Raw genomic sequence first — 18,939 nt, forward strand, 5'->3', positions numbered from 1 at the left:
ACGACCCAGGGTAGACAAGCATACGCGAAATAGCTGGCGTTAACGTCATGGTTAAAAAATAGGGGTACTAATTATTAATTATCAATATGATAATAACGAATGATGATGGCTGATATTTCAGTTAAAACTCGTAAAATTTTCAGGTCATTCAGAATGACTGTTCGCGGCTTGTTGTGCTAACATATTTAATTGTCCCACTGGGACAATTTTCGAATCGAAAAAATTTGACCCCTCGAAATGGCCTATTTGACTGAGGACATAAGTTTTGCAACATGACATTTTTTTTTCATTCAGTGTCCGAGATCTCCGAGATTCTCATAATATAAAAAAAAAATATTCTCCCCCGGTTTATGCAACATTGTAACAATGGGTTATATTACCCAGTGCACCTGTAACAATGTAACATGAGTCAGTCGTTAAATGTAAACCGTAAATGTCAGCGCTGCTTTCGTTATGGGAGAGTACATACACATCTGGAACCAAAAACATATCGTTGGCTCTAATCGAAATGGACAACTGCACTATACAAACACATTAAACATTATGACGTTGACGTTTCGCATGGCGACTCTCGTAGTGATGTTTAAAAAATGAAAGGGAATTGTACTTTTGGTGAATGTACTTGTGGTTATAATTTCTTTTTCATTCGGGGTACAATTTCAGATGTTGACATTTCCCGTCTGACATAAATCTGTGGAAGCAGGTAAATTATGTGACGAGTTGTCTAATTGTTGGTGGAAATTCATTATTTCGAGAATTGGGAGAGAAATTCTGATAGAATCGTAAGGTAAATTAGGAATATTCAATTTATCGTCCCCAGAATGGAGTCATCAACGCGAATATCCCTCACGTTCTGTCCCAAGAAAGCTCGTATTGACATTTTTGGTATTTTGAGATCAACGAAGTGGAAGAAGCCTTATTAACCTCTTGTAGGAAACATGATATCTCCACGACTTCAGCTGTCTAGAATAATGGAAACCCCAACTTGTCAGGACATTTTTCTACTGCAACCGATCTTGTTCCACAAATATGTCTCCAATAAACTTTAGCATTTTTTAATCCCTAAACCTCATCCAGTGCCACTATCCTCACAATGACAAGTCAACTGTCTATAAGTTTACAATTTTTTCTAACAATGTAAACTCCATTTTTTTGTAAATATTATTCGCTCTATTCAATCCTCTGAAACTCTGAAAATCTCATTCTCCAAATTGCTGGATATCACAGAGTTGCAGCATCAATATTGTTAAATTTCCTCAACACCAGTTGAATGAATTAACGCTGACATTGTTGTGTCGACTCTTAATGGTCGAATGAATCCGAAAATTCATCCCCAACGACACATTTCCCCCCTCACCATCCCATCTCTCGTGAATAATTTTAAATACTGTTGGCAACTGATTAAAGTAACAAACCAACATCCCATCCTCACCAGGAACAACCAGCTAACAGTCGTCTGTATCAACAGTCTAGTCAACATTTTAATACTTAACACGTACCATCCAATGCACCTCACGTACAAAGCCCCCATTCGGTACGAGTTTCTCAGTATTCCTGTTCTCCAGACCCCTTCATCCCCAAGCTTAACGTTGCAAATGTAACAACTGAAAGTGCACCTTTTCTCCACTGCACCCTCCATGACAATGAATTCAAAGTACAATGGGCAAGGGAACACGGAATTTTATCATGAAAAGGATGGAACCAAATGGACATTGAACTAGGTGTCCTTACGTCTGAATTTTTCATCCTTTTTTTTACACCCCAAGATTTTCACTTTTATCGCAGGGTCATTCGAGCAATGCATACACCAGTTCAGGCTACTGCATATTGTTGGATTGTCTGCTCTCTGAGTTCACCCGGCTCAGTGTCTTTTTTACAGACCAACATGATCCCTGCTACGTGCAGCATGTGCACTCCCATCAGTAGGCAATTGCTGGGATGTGCTGTGGAATATGGAACAAGAAGCGAAGAACATACGGGTGCGCAGGGAATTTACAAGTAAAACACGCTTATGCTCAGGTCCAATCGTCTTTGCCTACCGAGAAAATGAACCCGGTGAATTTGTCCTTTTCAGCGGTGATTAATTTCGCGGGGGAAAAAATTAAAAGTGAAGGAAGAGAATATTTCCAGATGTCTCACGACATGAAATGAAAGTATATTGTTACTGGGAGCAACAAAATATATTCAGGGAAAAAAATTTCAGCGCACGTCTGCATTATAAATTTATATTTATATTCTGTCCGAGCAGTTGGTATTTTTGTGAAACCTAATTTTCAATAATTTAGGGGGTATCCAGAAACACGAAGCGATAATTATTTTTGATCAAAAAGAGGCACCTGCTTCGAAAAATATTCTCGGTTGTGGAGCTCACTGAATTAAATATCATGCGGTAATACCAGAACCACATGGGCGCACTGTCGGATGCACATTCAGGCATTATCCCGTGGGGATCTGACTCCGCTGTGCAGCTTCCATTTGCGTATTCAACAATGTTTGTCATCGTAAAAGTTAACATTGTAATACGTAAATACCAATTAAGCCTGGAATTTTTTTATCCTGGCTTCGTACAAAAAATAAATGGAACAAAAAAAAATGGACATTGATGCTCACCACTAAAAAGAGCCAAACAAGTTTTTTAATTCCCAGAATCAATTCAATGATTCCGAATAACTTGAATTTTTTTAATGTGAAATAAAAAATATAATGGTGAAATTAAAAAAAATGTGCTTAAAAAGTTCATCCGGCCATAGACGTTGAGTCGCCAATAAAATTGAATTTTAGGTTAATTGAGAATTGAGGAATTTCGACACATCAATTATTAAATTATGAATTTTTCGGTGGAGCTTTTTCGACCAGAAATAAAACACCTATTGGATCAAGGAGAGATTACGAAATTAAAATACCATATCAGAACCATTAGTCATATCAATTGAGAAGTCCATTAAAAAAATCGATATGAGGTATTTCTAATCCCAATAAATCTTACTGAATTTAAATGAATCATGTCTCTATGTGTAGAGAAATCGACATAGAAATTTCCATTTTCTAGATGATTTGAAATTCGTCTTCTCAATTCCTACTCTTTCCCTAAGAATTTAAAACCTCCCTATCATTATGTCCTCAATTCTGTTACGTTCATAATGGACGAAATCTCCCATTTCATATGAATCCATATTAATTATTCTCTACTTCCCCTAAGAAATGATCCGAAATTCGTCGACAAAATGAAGCTGCACTATGCATATTTCATTTTTAATTCCGGAAATGACCCTGTCGGGGTATTGTATTTCGCTTTTTCCGGTGCACGTGATTGGTACAAGGCGCTACCGGTCGCGAGGAGCACACGAAAATAGGGAGGGTGAGGAATAGGGGGATGGGATACTCCGTGGGGATTCTACGCCAGTCTCGCCCTCTTCCCCTCGCCCCCTAATAAAAAGAAAAAACGATGCGAAAGTTTTGGGGGTTTTTCCCTTGGCTCTATCTGCAACGTTTTGCCATCCCTATATCTGCACGCGACGACACTCTCGCTTTGCCTTTCGACGTATAACGACGTGAAACGACGTGACGCTGTCGTACGCCAGTAGACAGGACCCCAGAAAACATTTCCAAGGGTAGTCTCATGTGTATTGAAACCTCCTCTTATTTTATTTCATTGGATTTTTTTTTTCAACTTCAGTATCTGAAAAACGTCCATCTCGAGGGAAATATTTTCCAGATATTTGAGGAACACGGTTGTTACAATAAATGGGAAAAAGATAGGGGATGAAATTATTTTATCTGTTTCTCTGTCAGTTGGGTTGACGATTTAAAGGGGAGGGGTAATCGAAGTCAGAGATAAATGTCGAATCACTCGCGGAATTTCCAACATTTGAAAATTCAAAGAGAGAACTAATCGAACTGAAAAAAAAATTCCGGGATTTTTACCACTCAAGAATTAAAAATCAAATTGATATAAATTAAATAAACGACTTTGCTAGAAATGGAAACTATTTTTACCTGATATACATGAGGAAAATTCATGATTTTGTGAAACTGCTCAGGTAATTGAATTTATGTAATTGGAACTTTCCATGTAGCCAAATGTAGATCGCAAAAGGCACTTAGACATCCCAATAATTGTTTCAATCGATTATTCTGATTCGTGCTTGATCCATCTGCCCTCATTTAACCTCAACTTCACGAGTCCACATTCATCTCCAAAGTTGTCAGGTTTCGAGCTCATACGGAATCATTAATGACAGAAAAAAATCACCCGTGAACAGGGGAATTGAACTTGTAATGCAACCGTACTCGATCGATAAATGAAGTCAAGAAAGAGGAACGTCCATGAGACACCCTCGGGAGACTCCTGAGCAAAGTCATTTTCGTTTCTCCCCGAGTTTTCCTCTTGCGAATAACCGGAAATTGTGCGGGGACTTTATTCAGTAGAAGGCGTTTCCCACCCCCCGCTCCTCCATCGCATTTCAGAGAGCGAAAAAAAAAATTGCCGAGAGAAGAAAAAAAAACTTCTCTTTTGAGAAGCATAAAAACGGATTTTAATTTCTTGGTGAGGAACGCTCGGAAATGCGCGCCGCCTACTCCACCTAATTATCCGGGCGCGAATGAGTCATTATAAACTGATATAGCGCCGTTCACTTCCTTCTAGTTGAGGAAAAAAAAAATCAACAAGAAATTAATCACGGGGATGGCAAAGTTTTGGAGATATTTTAATCTACCGTCAAGTTGTTTTCCTCCTTTATACCCTTCTTCTTCATTTTTTAATGAGTTCGTTCTCCTAGGCGGAATTTGAAGATTGATTTCTCTCCCCTTTTTCAATTATTTCTGGAGCATGCGAGAAAAGAATGAGGAGCATTCGTGTCTGGGGCTATTTCGGAACATGGACGAGACAACGTTTGACCCTTTGCCGACTCATATTTATCGTTTGAATATTCATACCGTAACTCAAAAGCTACAATTTTCGCCCAGAATGGTGACCTTTTGGGGTGAATTGAGGTACCAGAGTTATCGACTCTATCAGAATTCTAAAAGGACAAACAGATTTATTCGAAGTGTCTTTCGATTTTTTCTTCCCTGAAAAGATTTTCTACTATTACAGTAAAGTATCGAGGCGACCAATGGATTTCCTGCTACCGGACATTTCACAGGGATTTTTTTATTCAAAATTTGTGAGTTTGGATGCGGATCTCGATATTAAACCGCTAGAACACATTTTAAAAATTATAACTAATCAATTTTCCATCATAAAAATAATTTGTTCGGAATCTCTAGAAACTGTCAAATTATCAGTTAATTTATTAAATTGATTGATGTTCGTGTTAAACAGTGAAAGACACTTGAACACATATTATCCTCAACATCCCCTCCAATTTCCTCTCGAAAAATTAAAAAAACGTCATCTACCCAACTATGTCCGCCCCACTAATGAAAACTCCGACTTATGAAAATAAAAAAAAACACAGAAAACTGCTAATTTAAAAATTCACGATTTTACCTCGACGCTCGTGAAACATGAAAATAGCAGCGGACAAACGGGGCAGTAGTGGAGGAAAGGGGAGCATCTAATAATAAAGACTCAAAAGCCACGGTCGTCGGGAGTTCACCGAAAGCCGCTCTAACCAAAGACGTTGCCTGCAAACTCCGACAAGATATTAAAAATAAACGAAAACCAAAATTCACTCCCAATAATTACTCACTGATGAAAAAACGTCGCCCCACAAATTAACTAATCACCGCCATCATCACCGAAACAATCGTCGCGAGAGCTCTCGGTCTGTGTGTGGAAAAAAAAATTCTAAATAAAGGAACACTGCAAAACGCTGGCTAAACAGTGTTGGTGATTCGTCAAGTGGTAGGGGTATGTGCTGTGTTCGGAATAAAGAAAAAACCCCAAGAATTCATCACAAGTGGGAAGGAAGGAACAAAGTATGGTAGAACTTAACGAGTACAGTGGCGAGGAGTGCAGTTTATCGTCAGCCCGCTCGGCGACGTCAAGTCCCCGTTTTTCCATATTCAAGTGGTTCAAACGTTCACCAAAGCCCCAGGACAATACCAATCACCGTAAGATCACGAATGAGCCTGAAAGTTTATTCTCAAGTAGTGACAGTGTTGATACGTTCTACAGTACCGCAACAGTTCGAAGTTTTGCATTTCAGGCGGGACAATCGGGCCCAGACCTCCACTCCATTGGTCTAACTCGTCAGGATCCAACGAAAATCGGGCCATTTGGTGATGGTGCTGTCAAGATTCTCGAAAAAGATGGTAGAAATTTAACTCTGAATGTCACAAGAACATTGCCGGCCAATGTCCTCTCACGTAGACGCGACATTACCGCCAGATATTCATTGCAGACATGCACAACGTCATTCGGTTCTTGCAGCAACATTAGTCATCAGAGGAATCTGTCGGGTGGAGTCAAGCGGAATGAGGATCGGGGGAGCATCAGGCGTGTTCACGTGAGAGGAAAGAGACGAGCGCCAAATCCACCGGGTGTTAGACCAAGAAGTCTCTGCGAAGTTCAGGAGATTGTGGTTGTCGGTAGTGGCAGGAGGAAGCGAAGACCTGCACCAAAGCCACCGGAGCATTTGGTGAAGAAACGCGAGACTGGAATGGATGGTGAGAAGAAGGCCCAGGTGACAAGTCAAATTAAATTCTTCGGTGAGCTTGAAGATAGGAAGATCAGATCCTCTGAATCTGGTGGTGAGGGAAGACAGCCCGACGTCAAAGACATTCAGAGTATCAGCACTGATACACTAGTCCTTCGTGGTGGTGTTCTTTTACCGAAGAGAGAGATTCAGTTGTCAACAGCTGCTGCTGTCGGAGGTCATAGCACTGCGATGCCACGACCTTGGTACAAGAGGAACGTCTTTGAGGCGTCGCACGCCAATAAGGAGAGCTCCCATAATGTCTCGTCTTTGGCAGCTGCATTGGAACCCCCCAAAAGCCAGGATGAGGGCTCCCTGAGGCACTTGTTCAGCCGCTCGGACAGGAACACTAGAGACAGGAAGAAAGACGTGAAACGACAATCAGGTCTATCCATGCTCGCCAACATCAGCGAACTGGATAAAGAAGCAGCAGCAATTGTCCAGGAGGAACAGGCTAAGTCACGAGCAGCAATGTTACTCGAGGCATCACGACTCGGTGAGATCGAGAAGAGAATTGATGGTAATGAGGAGGTCGTGCAAGACATGGTAACATCAGCCATGGAGAACTCCCCGAGAAGGGGCACACGGGCTCTCATTTCCAAGTTCAATGCTATTGGGAATATCACTAAAGTCACGGTGAATACGAGTTTCTTCGCTAAGCGTGATGGGAACAAGGGAGATCCTGGAGAAGATTGGAAGAGGCGTAGCAGAGTCCCGGAGGAGACTAAAGGGGGAAGGGATATCAGTAAATACTTCCGGAGTCATCAGGTGGGTGATATTGATGAAAAGGGACAGAAGTGGAGCCCGAAATTGGGGAGTGATGTTAGAAAAACGATCAATGCCTCACGTAGGGCTTTTTTAACGGGAACTGCTGGTGGTACAGTGTCACACGACCGGGAGAAAGTTGGGGCGATGAAGATGGAGAGTGGCGACGCTGCTAAAGCAGGGTAAATAGTATTTTTGTTTATTTAAAAAATAGCAAAGGAGGAAGTTATCACGAGACATGTTTTATAGCCACTGTGTGTTGGAAATATCAGGTAAAAAATAATTAAAAATTTTAGTGGACTAGAGATATTAATCCGGTAGAACTGAGTTCCTCCTTTATTTGAAAGATACTCGATAATAAAGTCTCTTCAAAACTATATGAAAACGCAGAAAATTGAAGAAAAGCTACAGAAACCTCACTGCAAATATGATAAACGTGATAAAAAAAATAGAACACAATAAACCGTTGAAACCATAAGCCGCGAAAAACACTCAACCCAGATCTTAATTCTCAAAAAAGAGTGAGACGGGCATGAAAAAAATAATAAAAAAAACTTTGCAAATTCGCTAGAGAGTTAGTTCTATTGAAATTCTAGTAGTTTTCTGTATGAATATTCTTTAGGGCCTTTAAAAAGTTTTTACGCGCTTCCTGCAATAGAATATGATATAAAATATAATAGGACATCTTGGAAAAATATTTCCAACAATTTAGTCATTAATTTTAATAAAAAAAAAGGATGAGAAACCTTCAAGCAAGAAAAATGAAATTTAATAGCATTTGTGCAAAATTATTTTCTTGACTTGATCTTTCAGGAATGATTGCCCAACTATGGATGTTTCCAATCGTCTCTCAGCCCTTCAGGATATCATTAAGAAACATTCATCCCCAATCCCCGCTCGATCTTTAACTAGCACCATTGGAACTTCTCAAGACGATGAAAATAGCAGTGGAAGTTTTTCAAATTCACCAAAACTTCTACGTAGTAGAGTTACTGAACATCGAGATACACGTACGGGAAAGTTTGACGAAGTAAAAACTAGTGCTGAAGTTATTCAACGTGAGTTTTCCCAGATATTCGAGGAGATCGACAGGCAATTGAGTACGAGTAAGTTGAGGCTTGAACAACAGCGATTGGTGGAGAGAAGAAATTTCAAGAAGAGTGATTCGTCCAACCAGGTGAGCAAGGTGTTGGATATTCTCGTTCAGGCTGAGAACTTGCGAAAGAACGACAAGGGGGAGAAGAATGATAAAGTCAAAACGACAATTGTTAGCTCTGAGAATAGAGTGACGGATTTGAAGGAGATGTTGAAGGAGATGAAGCACTCACTGCCGAAGCGTCCGAAACCGAAGAGATCGGACGATATCAGGGCAATTCCATCTACGTCGAGACTTCAACAGCCAGTTAAAATCACAGCACCACCAGCGTTACGAATAGCAGCTCTGAAGACTCCAACCATGGAAACGGAAAAGCTCAAAGTGTCCTCGGCGGTGCAGACCAGTGGAAACATTCGGAGGATCGATAACATGAGCCGAAAGGATTCAGTTGCACCAGAGAAAAGTGCCCCTGGAGTCGTCAAGAAGACTTTCCATCTCATGAGACCCAGAGAATTCGCAGCCATCGAAGCCATCATGACGATGAAGAATAGTCAAGAGGAGAATACCTATGCCAATGTCATAGAACAATCCATCTATGCCAATGCCATGGTACTGCCCTCTCGAAGCCACCGGGCAGTTCCCACTCCTCCAGCAGTTGGAGGGAGGAAGAGGGAAACATCACCAACACCTGAGCGACATCCTGCTCTTCAACTGTTCGATGACATCGGTAGGTTCAGTGTCCTCGAAGGTTTTCTTCAGTTTAGTCTCATGTTTTTTAAGTGTTATGTGCTCGAATGATTCAGGATGCCAAGCTATTTATACGGGTTTATGAATCAGGGGAGAAACTCGTGTCTCTGGCTTTCTTGAATGTTTTCGTTTGCCCTTGGTTACATTCGTTTTTCTAACGTTACTCTATTTGGATGGAATGTATCTGCGGTTACGAGGACCATTAGGATTTCAATTCATGTTTTTCCCGTCTCGAAACACAGCCAAATGATATTAAAATACTGCTATTTGTCCATTAATAAAATCGTTTTAAAAAAATATTTTCTCTCAAAAGATTCGAATGTGCCACGATAAACTATGACTGTCATAGCTTTTTTGGAAAAAAAAGCACAAATCGCCACAGCAAAAGGTGTAGGACGGTGACAGGCGTCGTAAACACCTAGTCACGGGGCACATTTGCACCTTTTGTGACAATCCCTCCAATGAATTTGAGTCTGACCCTCGTGTAAATCTTCTCAAAAATCGGTATGTTGGTGCGAACCGAGTCGCAAAAAAATTCCAGGTCATCAAAATATTCTAATGAGATAGCTTAATTTCTTAAGACGTTTTCACGGATTCCTCCAAGTATTAGGTTAGCTCTTTACCTTGGTAGTTTTCGCTTGTTTCTGTCAGCTGGCAAGTAGCACAATAATTTCTGCCAATCTTGAACAGCAGTGGTCCTAGTCTAACCTGATTTGCACCAGTAATGGCAGTGTGTCCAACCAACGGCGTCCTGGCATCCGATAGTGAAAAAAGGAAATCCCATGAGCCCACCACGAGAGCAGTGGAATCGGAAATCGACGCGTGACCGGTCTGATCTTCGCTCACTGATTTATTTTCTTGATTTATCCGCACAAAACACTCATAAAAAGCGAATACTTTTGTCGATACGTGTGTGTATCACGAATTTTTGACATTATTAATAAAAAAACTTGTGTTTTTACCGTAATAAAGAGAAAAAAACTTGTATTTCCCAGCGACCCCCGCCGACCCTGACACAATGGCTTCCAACATGAACACAATGGCGGTTAATCGTTTGCTGAAAAAATTGGAGGGTGCCATTGCATCAGGCAATCATCAGCAAGCTGCCGGGCTTGCCAAGGAATTGGCTAAACTAAAGATACAATGCTCTGTTGTTAGACAAAAGGCCAAACTCACGGATATCCTCAATGTCGATATGTTCATTGAAGACCGACTGGCACATCAGGGACCGATTCCTCTGCAAGTACGTAAAAGCGACCATTTCTATCAGGGGCTATTTATCAAAAACAGTTTGTTTATTACTACATCATCTGAGTTTCAGCGCCAAAGTCGCCGGTTACAATGATTCACGTTGTCTTTGGAATTATAGCGGGCATTTGAAAGCACTGAACCTCAGTTTGAATTTTTTTTAGCAACTTTTTTCATTATTTTCTGACTAATTGACTACAATTGAATAAAAAAAATGTGACGGGAGATAATTGTTGATGCTCGAGATTGCAAATGATAATGAAAATATTTTTAAATAAATAAATTTCATTCCACCCATTTTCTCGCAGCTTCCAGTAACAATGAGAGTCGGAGAATTGAAGGAAAAAATTTCCCAGGAATTTCAAATTCCCCCGAATGTACAGAGATGGATAATCGCCAAGAAATTAGCAGACGATGACGATGCTACACTCCAGGAACTCAACGCTGTCGAGGGACTGCCTATTTTTCTGTACCTCGCTGCACCAGGTATATGTTCCCGTTTTTTCATTTCATTCATGAATGTTAGACAAATAACGAGCATGACACACAAGTGAACGATAATTAATTTTTAGTATTACAGATCGATAATGGAGTTAAGACTGCTGGAGTTGCTCCCGAGGATGACAAAGTCGCGCAAATTGAGGAAGTTGATACAACTTCTGCAGAGGAATCATCTGATGAAGACCCTGTACTTGACGACTTAATTCCTGTGGTTGCTATGCCGAAAGCTGTAACAACCCCAGGAACTTCAAAAGTTGAGGTACACTTCGATTTCTGAGAAGCCAAAATCCCTCATGGAATATGAAAATTTCCTATAAAGACTGATAATTTACCGCATCTATAAATTTTCAAATTTTCCATGTAATAAAAGTATTCAGTGATTTGGAATTTATTTCATTTTGTAATTGCTTTGAATATTCAACGTTTGAAATCTGCATCTTTATTGGTTACTTTATTTTCTGAAGAATTTCACCAATTTTCTCAATTCTTGTTGCAACTAATCAAAACTGAATATTCGAAGTCACGCGACATCTTGACGTCACTCAATAATTTAAACGGCCGATTTATTGTTGAGGTTGATTTAGACCACTGCATTGAGATGAAAAATACTGGAGAAAATTATTCTTCGAATATCTCTCGATCTTTACAATTCAACAGAAATTTCCCTCAACTTTCCAGCAAAGACACAAGTCTGCCATGTTTTTGCGGAAAATCCCCGAGCCTTGAACAAAAGAATAAGCACAATGTGGCCTATTCACTTGTTTCCAACCGAGTTATTAGGGAATATCCGATATTCTAAAAGTTTGAGTATTACAGCTGAATGTTCACCCTGCCATGGAAAACATTGCTCCAGCCGTTAGTAGCCATGCGTAGAAATTCAATAGTTCAGAACGTCAACTGAATGTTCAGACATTACAATAACAATCGATAAGATTTATAAATTACTCTATATCTCTGAATTACTACTCTTAGGAAGAACCCGAAGTGACACAAGAGGCCAAAAAAGCAAAGCACGAGGAAGTCACTGTTGACGAACGTGTGGAGCTTGCTGAAACTGACAAATCAGAGATCACCGAAAATGAACAAAATTTAGTAGATGATAACAATGAAGAGGGTGCAGTTGGTATAATCGAACCATCAAAAATGGAGTACAGCGAGTTGATAATGCTGGAAAATTGTGGACTCGTGTCAAACATTACCGCCATCGAGTGCCCGATTTGTTTAGTTACTTATGAGCCTTTGGAGGGTATTGTTCTTCGGGACTGTCTCCATGCATTTTGCAGGTAATTAAAACTACGTGAAGTTCGTTATCGATGAAAGATTGTACTTCTCATTATCATAAATAATTTATAAATATACTACTCATTTATTGTATAGGCCCTGCATTGCGGACACGATCAAATACTGCGAAGAGGCAGAAGTCAAATGTCCATATCGAGACGAAAACTATGCGTGTGAGTCAACCCTTCAAGAACGTGAGATAAAAGCTGTAAGTATCTCCAAATAAAGTATTATCAGACATTAAGCTTTGTTTCATCCTCCGATGTTTTCTTCATTTTATTGCGATCATTACAGTTGGTTGATGTAGGTATCTATGATCTGCACCTTGCCAAATCAATTTCTCTAGCTGAGAACAATGCTGGCCAAAACGCATTCCACTGCAAGACACCTGACTGTCCTGGTTGGTGTATTTATGAGGAGGATGTTAACAATTTCCTATGTCCTGTTTGTGACAAGACAAACTGCCTCACGTGCAGGGTAAGATGATTCAAACAATTTTGTCAATCATTTCTTAATTGCAATACGCTGACTATGCATTAATATTAATTAAATTATTAATAATTACCACTTGTGCTACGTCCACCTGATATCAATCAATCCTTCTCAACTGACCACAACATTTGATAAACTGAAGGCTTAAAAAAATTAATTATCCTTGAAATATGATTCCAATGTTGTTCTCCAGGTAATTCATGCCGGAAAAAACTGTGTGGAGTACCAAAACCAACTTGTGTCACATCCAACTCTCACTGATTAACCCAATCGCCACAAATTAAACATCATTTGACAAAAAAAAAGTTGAAAAGAAAAACATAATTATCCTCACAATGCTGTCAATTGTGTCCCTCAGGTAATCCACGATGGAAGAAATTGTTGGGAGTATCAAGATGATGTCGAACTGTCAATTGACACTAATCAAGAAGCCAAAAGAACAGCAGCAATGCTCGCAGACATGTTAGAGAGGGGTGAAGCAATGAACTGTCCAACGTGTGCAGTTGTCTTGATGAAGAAGTGGGGATGCGACTGGTTACTTTGTTCCATGTGTAAAACAGAAATATGTTGGGTTACAAAAGGACCAAGATGGGGGCCTGGTGGTAGAGGTGATACCTCTGGAGGCTGCAGATGTAAACAGAATGGGATCAAGTGTCATCCTCGTTGCAACTACTGTCATTAAAGTTCAAGATTCACCTAATCATTTAAAAGTTATAAAGTTTTAATTTTAAAATTTAATTTCTATGCTTGAGTTATGAAAGAGTGTTTGTACTATTATCCAATAAATTTATGATATTTTGTAAAGATAAAATGTATGTGGAAATGCGCTAATTTCATTCACCAACAAGAGCCAATAAATCTGTCATATTGATTTATTAAAGTCTTCTTATTCCTAGGGTAGGATAAATTAAATTCAAGTCTCCTCTGGTGATGAGCCCTTTGTCTCCCCTTTACCAATCTGTCCCAGACGTGTGACAAGTGTCTCTTGATGATGTGTCAGTTGCCGGCAGAGATTAACACCAGCTGCTGACTGCAACGTTTGTACTAATCCAGCTCTGGTTGACGTTATATCCATTTGGCCGTATTTTAGGAAGTCGTTGGCATTGAGCAGCCTACCATCTAGAATTCCAGCTGCAATGAGAACATTTAATTTAATTTAATTTATCTTAAATCAACTGAAAATGGAAGCATTGTAATCGATTTTAGATTAGAAAATTAAAGGTATATTTCGTGACCGTTGAAAGTAGACAATAAAATTAGTATTAACTTTAGATAAAAGTTATAATGTTGAACGAGTTTTTAAAATTATTAATTTTAAAGTACTTCTAAAATACTAGAATATCATCAGAATAATCAAAATAATTTTTATTCTGAGAGCAAATATTTTTACCGAAAAAAAAAATTAAATGATATATCACTAATTTAATCTGCTCAATCAAATTAGATCATCGATTAATTCATCAGATGAGACATTTGCTCGATTATCACTTAAATTTTTATCAGCTACTGCTGACGTAATAAATCTCTAATCAGTTCTTTCTGTTCCTCTACAACAAGAAAAAACACGAGATGTTCTTCTACAGGCACTCAAACTCACGCCATAAAAAATGTTTTAAAACGGTTTATGACTCTGACTCACCCATGAGTACATACTGCGGAGTAGTCTTGAGACATTTCCTTAATTTTGCGACGTTCACTTCAGGACTGAAAACGATAGCACTAGGAGAACAAAACAGTGGCATAACAGCCTCGTATTGAGTCCCCGTGAGAGCTATCTCGGAAACCTTCCTTCCCCAATACTTCAGAAACATATTATCCCGCTTCAAGAGGATCTGCAAATCCATCTTGTCCTCACCCCTTATGGGATTTTCGTGGAGAAATGCAATCATTCGTGAGTTATTATACCAGTTCAAGCACTCTCTCGCGAGGACTACCTGATAGGGGTTGGTTTCTTCAAGTAACTGCTTTGATTGTACCACATTATCACACAATTCCCAAAGTGGCTTTGGATCACGTTTTGCCGGCCAGAATGGTGTAACGAACTGATTGAAGACACCTCGAAGATAAAATGGTTTTCTGGGCTTTTGGATGTTAACTTTACTCTTGTGTCGCCGTTGCTCGAGGAGCAGAGGCCTCTGCACATAACGAAAAACTGAAAATAGGAAAAATGAATTAAGAATAAATTAACAAAAAGAACAATTGTATTAATAAAAATTTCAATTGCCTTTTTCATTCTCTGGACCCTTGACTTATGACTCCACTGATATATTTGCCCAATTTCCCGAGAAGAAGAGAGTTGCATAAATAATTGAAACACTCGTCAATTGCATTGTGCAAAGAAAAAAAAATTATTTATTGTTTGCAAAATAGATTACATGATTCGATTCAAGTACTGATATAAAAAAAATAGAATAATATATATACAGACAGAAAAAAATAATGATCTTCCATACATTATCACCTGATCCTATTTCAGTTTTCATAAGGCACTTTGGAACATTCAACATGAAACAACTGATATCCTCGATAAAAAATTAATCGTGCAAGTTTTACAATCGTAACTATCTCCTATATAAGTACATGATTAATCAAAAGAAGAAAAAATAATGGAATTCTCTCGATTGTCTCCCTCAAAAAAAATCTCTCAACATCTGGAATAAAATCATTATGCAATGTAATTGATGGTGCCACTGCAGTAATTACTAGTCTCATGTCTCCCCTCGATATTATCTCCAAAATTAAGAGACTTTCGGTTTTTCCCCAACCTCAACATGGATCTGATGCCTCCCTTCTTCCTGGACCTCTTATACCTCTCGTCGAGAGCTGAATTCAACGAGGCTTGCTTAACGTCCCCTCGACTGTTTGAAAATCCCTCCCCCTCTTCCTTGAATTGTCCATTGGAGACATTCCCATGTCCCTCATCCACGAGCCAGTGTTTCCTGGGTGAAATATATTTACTATTGCAGCCAGGAATAGTGTAAATATACTCTGATTTGGCCTCTGAATTCTCAAACTTTTCGAATTTTTTTCTAGCTGCCTCAAACGAGCTCTCCCCTTTCTCCTCCTTCTTCTCGCCACCATCCTCCTGGCTCTCCTTCTCCCTGCCCTCCCTGAGCTTCTTATTCCTCTTGTAGGTATCCGTACTCTTAGCATCCAGTGCCGCATGCCTCTTCTCCGACATGCTCTGCCTGCCCAGTGCATCCCTCGAGAATTTAGCGGAATTGAATTCCTCAAGTGACAACTGGCTGTCATAATGACTATCCTTTTCATCACAACTCTTCTTCTCTTCGGCATTCTCACTGGACTCCTCGAGCAGTAAATCCTGCTCACCAATAATCATCTTCTTTCCACCCTCAACCCACGTCTTATTAGTCGCCAAACAATAGCTCTCATTTCTCAAACTATTTTTACTATACTGTTCTGTTAGTCTATCGATAACTGGATTCCAGGAGGACGATGAGGATGGCAAAAGTTCCTCATCAATGACCTCCTGATTGATGCAATGTTTATCAGATTTGTCATCTGACACGTAAATACTGTTAGCAGTCTCAATTTTACCAATACTATCGCAATTATCATACGTTGGTGACACTCGTCTCGCTATTGTCAGTGTTATGACACCTGTTACTGAGCTGTTTGTATTGAGCATGGCACTTCTCAGTGTTTCCATCGCCTTTGAATTCGATAAACCAAGCAGAGATTTACCATTGACATTGAGCAATTGATCGTTGGTACGTAGACGACCGTCACGCGATGCTGCCCCACCATTGAGTACAGATTTTATAAAAATACCGAGATCCATACTCGAGTGATCATCGGTACTGCTGGTTTTTCCCTTGACACTGACACCAAGACCAGCCTTTTCGGAATCGTGAACTGGTATATCTAGAGTCAGAATCATTCTATTCTTCCTGGGAGAGAGAACAACATCGTCCAAAGGCACTTGTTTAAATGGAGTACTTGGTGGTGATTCAGCCTTGGGCACCTTTTTGGGCGATGAAAAATGTATTTCAGCTGTCGGTTTGTCAGGTGTCACTTCAGATCCTGAAGCATCAGCTGCACTTGGCACATCCTCCTGTCGAGACACGGTTATCCGGACTTTTCCCCCAGGTGGAATGCTCCTCAGTAAAGACACCACGTCGTCCTGACTCTTACCAGTCATCTCCACGTTATTCACCTCAAGTAATCGATCTCCAGGCCGAAGTCTCCCGTCTTCAACAGCAGGCCCTCTTGGAAGAATATTCTTTATGTAAATGGGACAATGACCCCCGGCAGGATTGTCCCTCGTGGTGACACTAAAACCCAGGGGCTCAGTCCCCTTAGTCAACTCAATCTCCAAAATCCTCCCAATTTTCCTGGTGTTGGCATTCTGCAGAAGGTTATAGGTGCTACACTGCAGCTTTCTGATGTTCTCCTCTTGCTCCTTGTCAGGAAGACTCTTAGAGCTCATCTGCTTCTCCATAATCTTCTTACTCTTGATGATGGATATTTTCAGACAGGGCTCAGCCATGCACGTTCGGAATATTTCTTGAACCTTGGTGAAGGGGATTCGAAGCAGATTGTGCCCATTGATCTTGATAATCTTGTCATGGAGATCAATCTGTCCGTCCTTGGCTATTCTCCCATTTGGTTCAATCCCCTCGACCCTCAGCCCTTGATCATCCCCAGAGAGGTCATAACAAGGCACCACGTGAAGCCCCAAGGGTCCAGCTTCGTTCTTGATGACAATCTCACGAATCTCCTCCTTGAGATGCAGCTCAGCCTTGCTGGACAACTCAAAAGCTGCCTTGGCATCTTGACCCAATGGCTCTCGTCTCCTAGATTCTCTCGGCAGTGACAACGCCGAGTAAGTCGTCAAACTAGGCTCTCTCGTTGACAGTGCATGCATAGACAGCCTCTTCGTACTCTCCCTCTTCATTCCCGACACTCTCCCATGAACGTCCACATGATGCTGGAAGAACTCTGGACTGTTGGTACCTACTGAACTAGCACCATCCCCACCCACATGGGGCACTTCATTTCCACTGAAGTGTGCGACAATCTGCTCACGATCGTCAGCAACATCACACAGACGATCATCAGGGTCCAGCAATCCACCCCCAGTTAATGACGATAATGACGTTATCGTCGGTCCAGGGTCGGTTTTACCAGTGGCCTTGCGATATCTCAATATCGCTTCGTGCATCAAATCACGCACCAGAAGGGTGCCATCGCCACAAGGCACCACCACTCTCACTGAATCGAAGCACACTGTCACCTTCATCTCACCAATATCATATTACGATTGTTCGGGAAATTCCTCGAGTGATCTTTGTTTCATTTAGCAAGGAGAATACACTAGTTTGCGTCACGATTACCATGTATGTTACTTGGTATGTTAGTCACGTTTAAATGATACATTTGGTACCCTTATTATTTCGTTACAACACGTATTCGTCATTCATTGCGCACCACATAGAACCATTTTTTTTTCACAATTTGGAGGGAGTTACTGGTGCTTTGAATGAGAACATTGGGGGAATGTGGGGTGAATCGCGAGGAGATACGGTGGGGCATGAATACGCCCAGTTTACTGATGATTACAGAGGTTTTTTTTATGTTTTATCGGAGGAAATCAAATATACGAGATAGACGCACACGCCATTACCACTGGTTCTGTTCCAGTTTTGTTCCGAGGAATGGGGAGAGGGGCGAGATAATGCGGCGGAGTTGTGGACGAGGCAAAGATTGAGAGGTTAAGACGGCTTTTTCGAGAGAACTTGGGGGTGATTGGAGAGGATCACTGAGAGAAATTACCTTTATATGTAATGAGAGACATTCTTGATGTTGTAGAAGTCTTTCTGGTGTTCTTCAAGGGGTGTTGATGGACTTATTTAACGAGCTGACTCGTTGCATCCTTGTTTACCGACACTTGGACCCGATTGGTTCGGTTCCGCGATGTTTCTGGCGAGCGGAATGTCTGGGTGAGTTTCAACGGAGGCGTGGGAATTTCGGCGGGATAATTCCATTGTTTGAAGTATTAATTTTCTTGGATTAGTTTCTGGATGTTTATCTTTATATATGAGTCATTTTCCAAATATTTACTCGACAAGAATTCTTTTTTCCAATGTGATGGGAAAATTTTAGAAGGCAATTATAAATTAAAAAGTAATAGTTATGTTCATAACA

General features: G+C 40.3%; 3 protein-coding genes and 1 long non-coding RNA gene across 5 annotated transcripts in view; 1 reads left to right on the forward strand and 3 right to left on the reverse strand.

The window, feature by feature from the left end:
• The window catches only part of LOC135162137 (uncharacterized), an 87,435-nt gene extending 77,184 nt beyond the window's left edge, over positions 1 to 10,251 (reverse strand). The window contains exon 1 of the long non-coding RNA XR_010298904.1: positions 9,873 to 10,251. This is a non-coding gene — a long non-coding RNA (uncharacterized LOC135162137). The remainder of the gene's footprint in view (positions 1 to 9,872) is intronic.
• On the forward strand, positions 5,581 to 15,530 carry LOC135162067 (uncharacterized). 2 transcript variants are annotated; one of them, XM_064120164.1, is made up of 9 exons: positions 5,581 to 7,588; positions 8,220 to 9,229; positions 10,245 to 10,492; positions 10,806 to 10,983; positions 11,070 to 11,257; positions 11,971 to 12,281; positions 12,376 to 12,487; positions 12,574 to 12,756; positions 12,965 to 13,222. In XM_064120164.1, exons 1-9 carry the CDS (start codon positions 5,925 to 5,927, stop codon positions 13,034 to 13,036), a joined length of 3,966 nt encoding a protein of 1,321 aa, XP_063976234.1. In that variant the 5' UTR covers positions 5,581 to 5,924; the 3' UTR covers positions 13,037 to 13,222. The 2 variants fall into 2 exon arrangements, with proteins under 2 accessions (XP_063976234.1, XP_063976233.1); XM_064120163.1 differs by having other exon boundaries at positions 5,583 to 7,588; positions 13,130 to 15,530.
• LOC135162127 (large ribosomal subunit protein uL10m) lies at positions 13,626 to 18,726 on the reverse strand. Its single transcript, XM_064120291.1, has 3 exons — positions 18,568 to 18,726; positions 14,411 to 14,923; positions 13,626 to 13,902 (listed from the first exon to the last, which is right to left on the reverse strand). Exons 1-3 carry the CDS (start codon positions 18,587 to 18,589, stop codon positions 13,685 to 13,687), a joined length of 753 nt encoding a protein of 250 aa, XP_063976361.1. The 5' UTR covers positions 18,590 to 18,726; the 3' UTR covers positions 13,626 to 13,684.
• LOC135162077 (partitioning defective 3 homolog) lies at positions 15,096 to 18,526 on the reverse strand. The gene has a single exon (XM_064120192.1). The coding sequence runs from the start codon at positions 18,032 to 18,034 to the stop codon at positions 15,437 to 15,439; it is 2,598 nt and encodes an 865-aa protein (XP_063976262.1). The 5' UTR covers positions 18,035 to 18,526; the 3' UTR covers positions 15,096 to 15,436.
• Positions 18,727 to 18,939: the final 213 nt, after the last annotated feature.

This window comes from Diachasmimorpha longicaudata, chromosome 5 (genome assembly GCF_034640455.1).
Source record: "Diachasmimorpha longicaudata isolate KC_UGA_2023 chromosome 5, iyDiaLong2, whole genome shotgun sequence".
NCBI lineage: Eukaryota > Metazoa > Arthropoda > Insecta > Hymenoptera > Braconidae > Diachasmimorpha > Diachasmimorpha longicaudata.

What these genes read in the sequence shown, in the direction of transcription:
- LOC135162077 (XM_064120192.1), bottom strand. Translation starts at nt 18,034, where the DNA reads ATGAAGGTGACAGTGTGCTTCGATTCAGTGAGAGTGGTGGTGCCTTGT.
- LOC135162127 (XM_064120291.1), bottom strand. Translation starts at nt 18,589, where the DNA reads ATGTCTCTCATTACATATAAAG. An exon ending in GTCTCTCATTACATATAAAG is followed by an intron (nt 14,924 to 18,567) that starts GTAATTTCTCTC and finishes TCCTATTTTCAG; the next exon opens with TTTTTCGTTATGTGCAGAGG. An exon ending in TCCGCAGTATGTACTCATGG is followed by an intron (nt 13,903 to 14,410) that starts GTGAGTCAGAGT and finishes TTCTCATTGCAG; the next exon opens with CTGGAATTCTAGATGGTAGG.
- LOC135162067 (XM_064120163.1), top strand. Translation starts at nt 5,925, where the DNA reads ATGGTAGAACTTAACGAGTACAGTGGCGAGGAGTGCAGTTTATCGTCA. An exon ending in GGCGACGCTGCTAAAGCAGG is followed by an intron (nt 7,589 to 8,219) that starts GTAAATAGTATT and finishes TTGATCTTTCAG; the next exon opens with GAATGATTGCCCAACTATGG. An exon ending in TGTCTCCATGCATTTTGCAG is followed by an intron (nt 12,282 to 12,375) that starts GTAATTAAAACT and finishes TTTATTGTATAG; the next exon opens with GCCCTGCATTGCGGACACGA.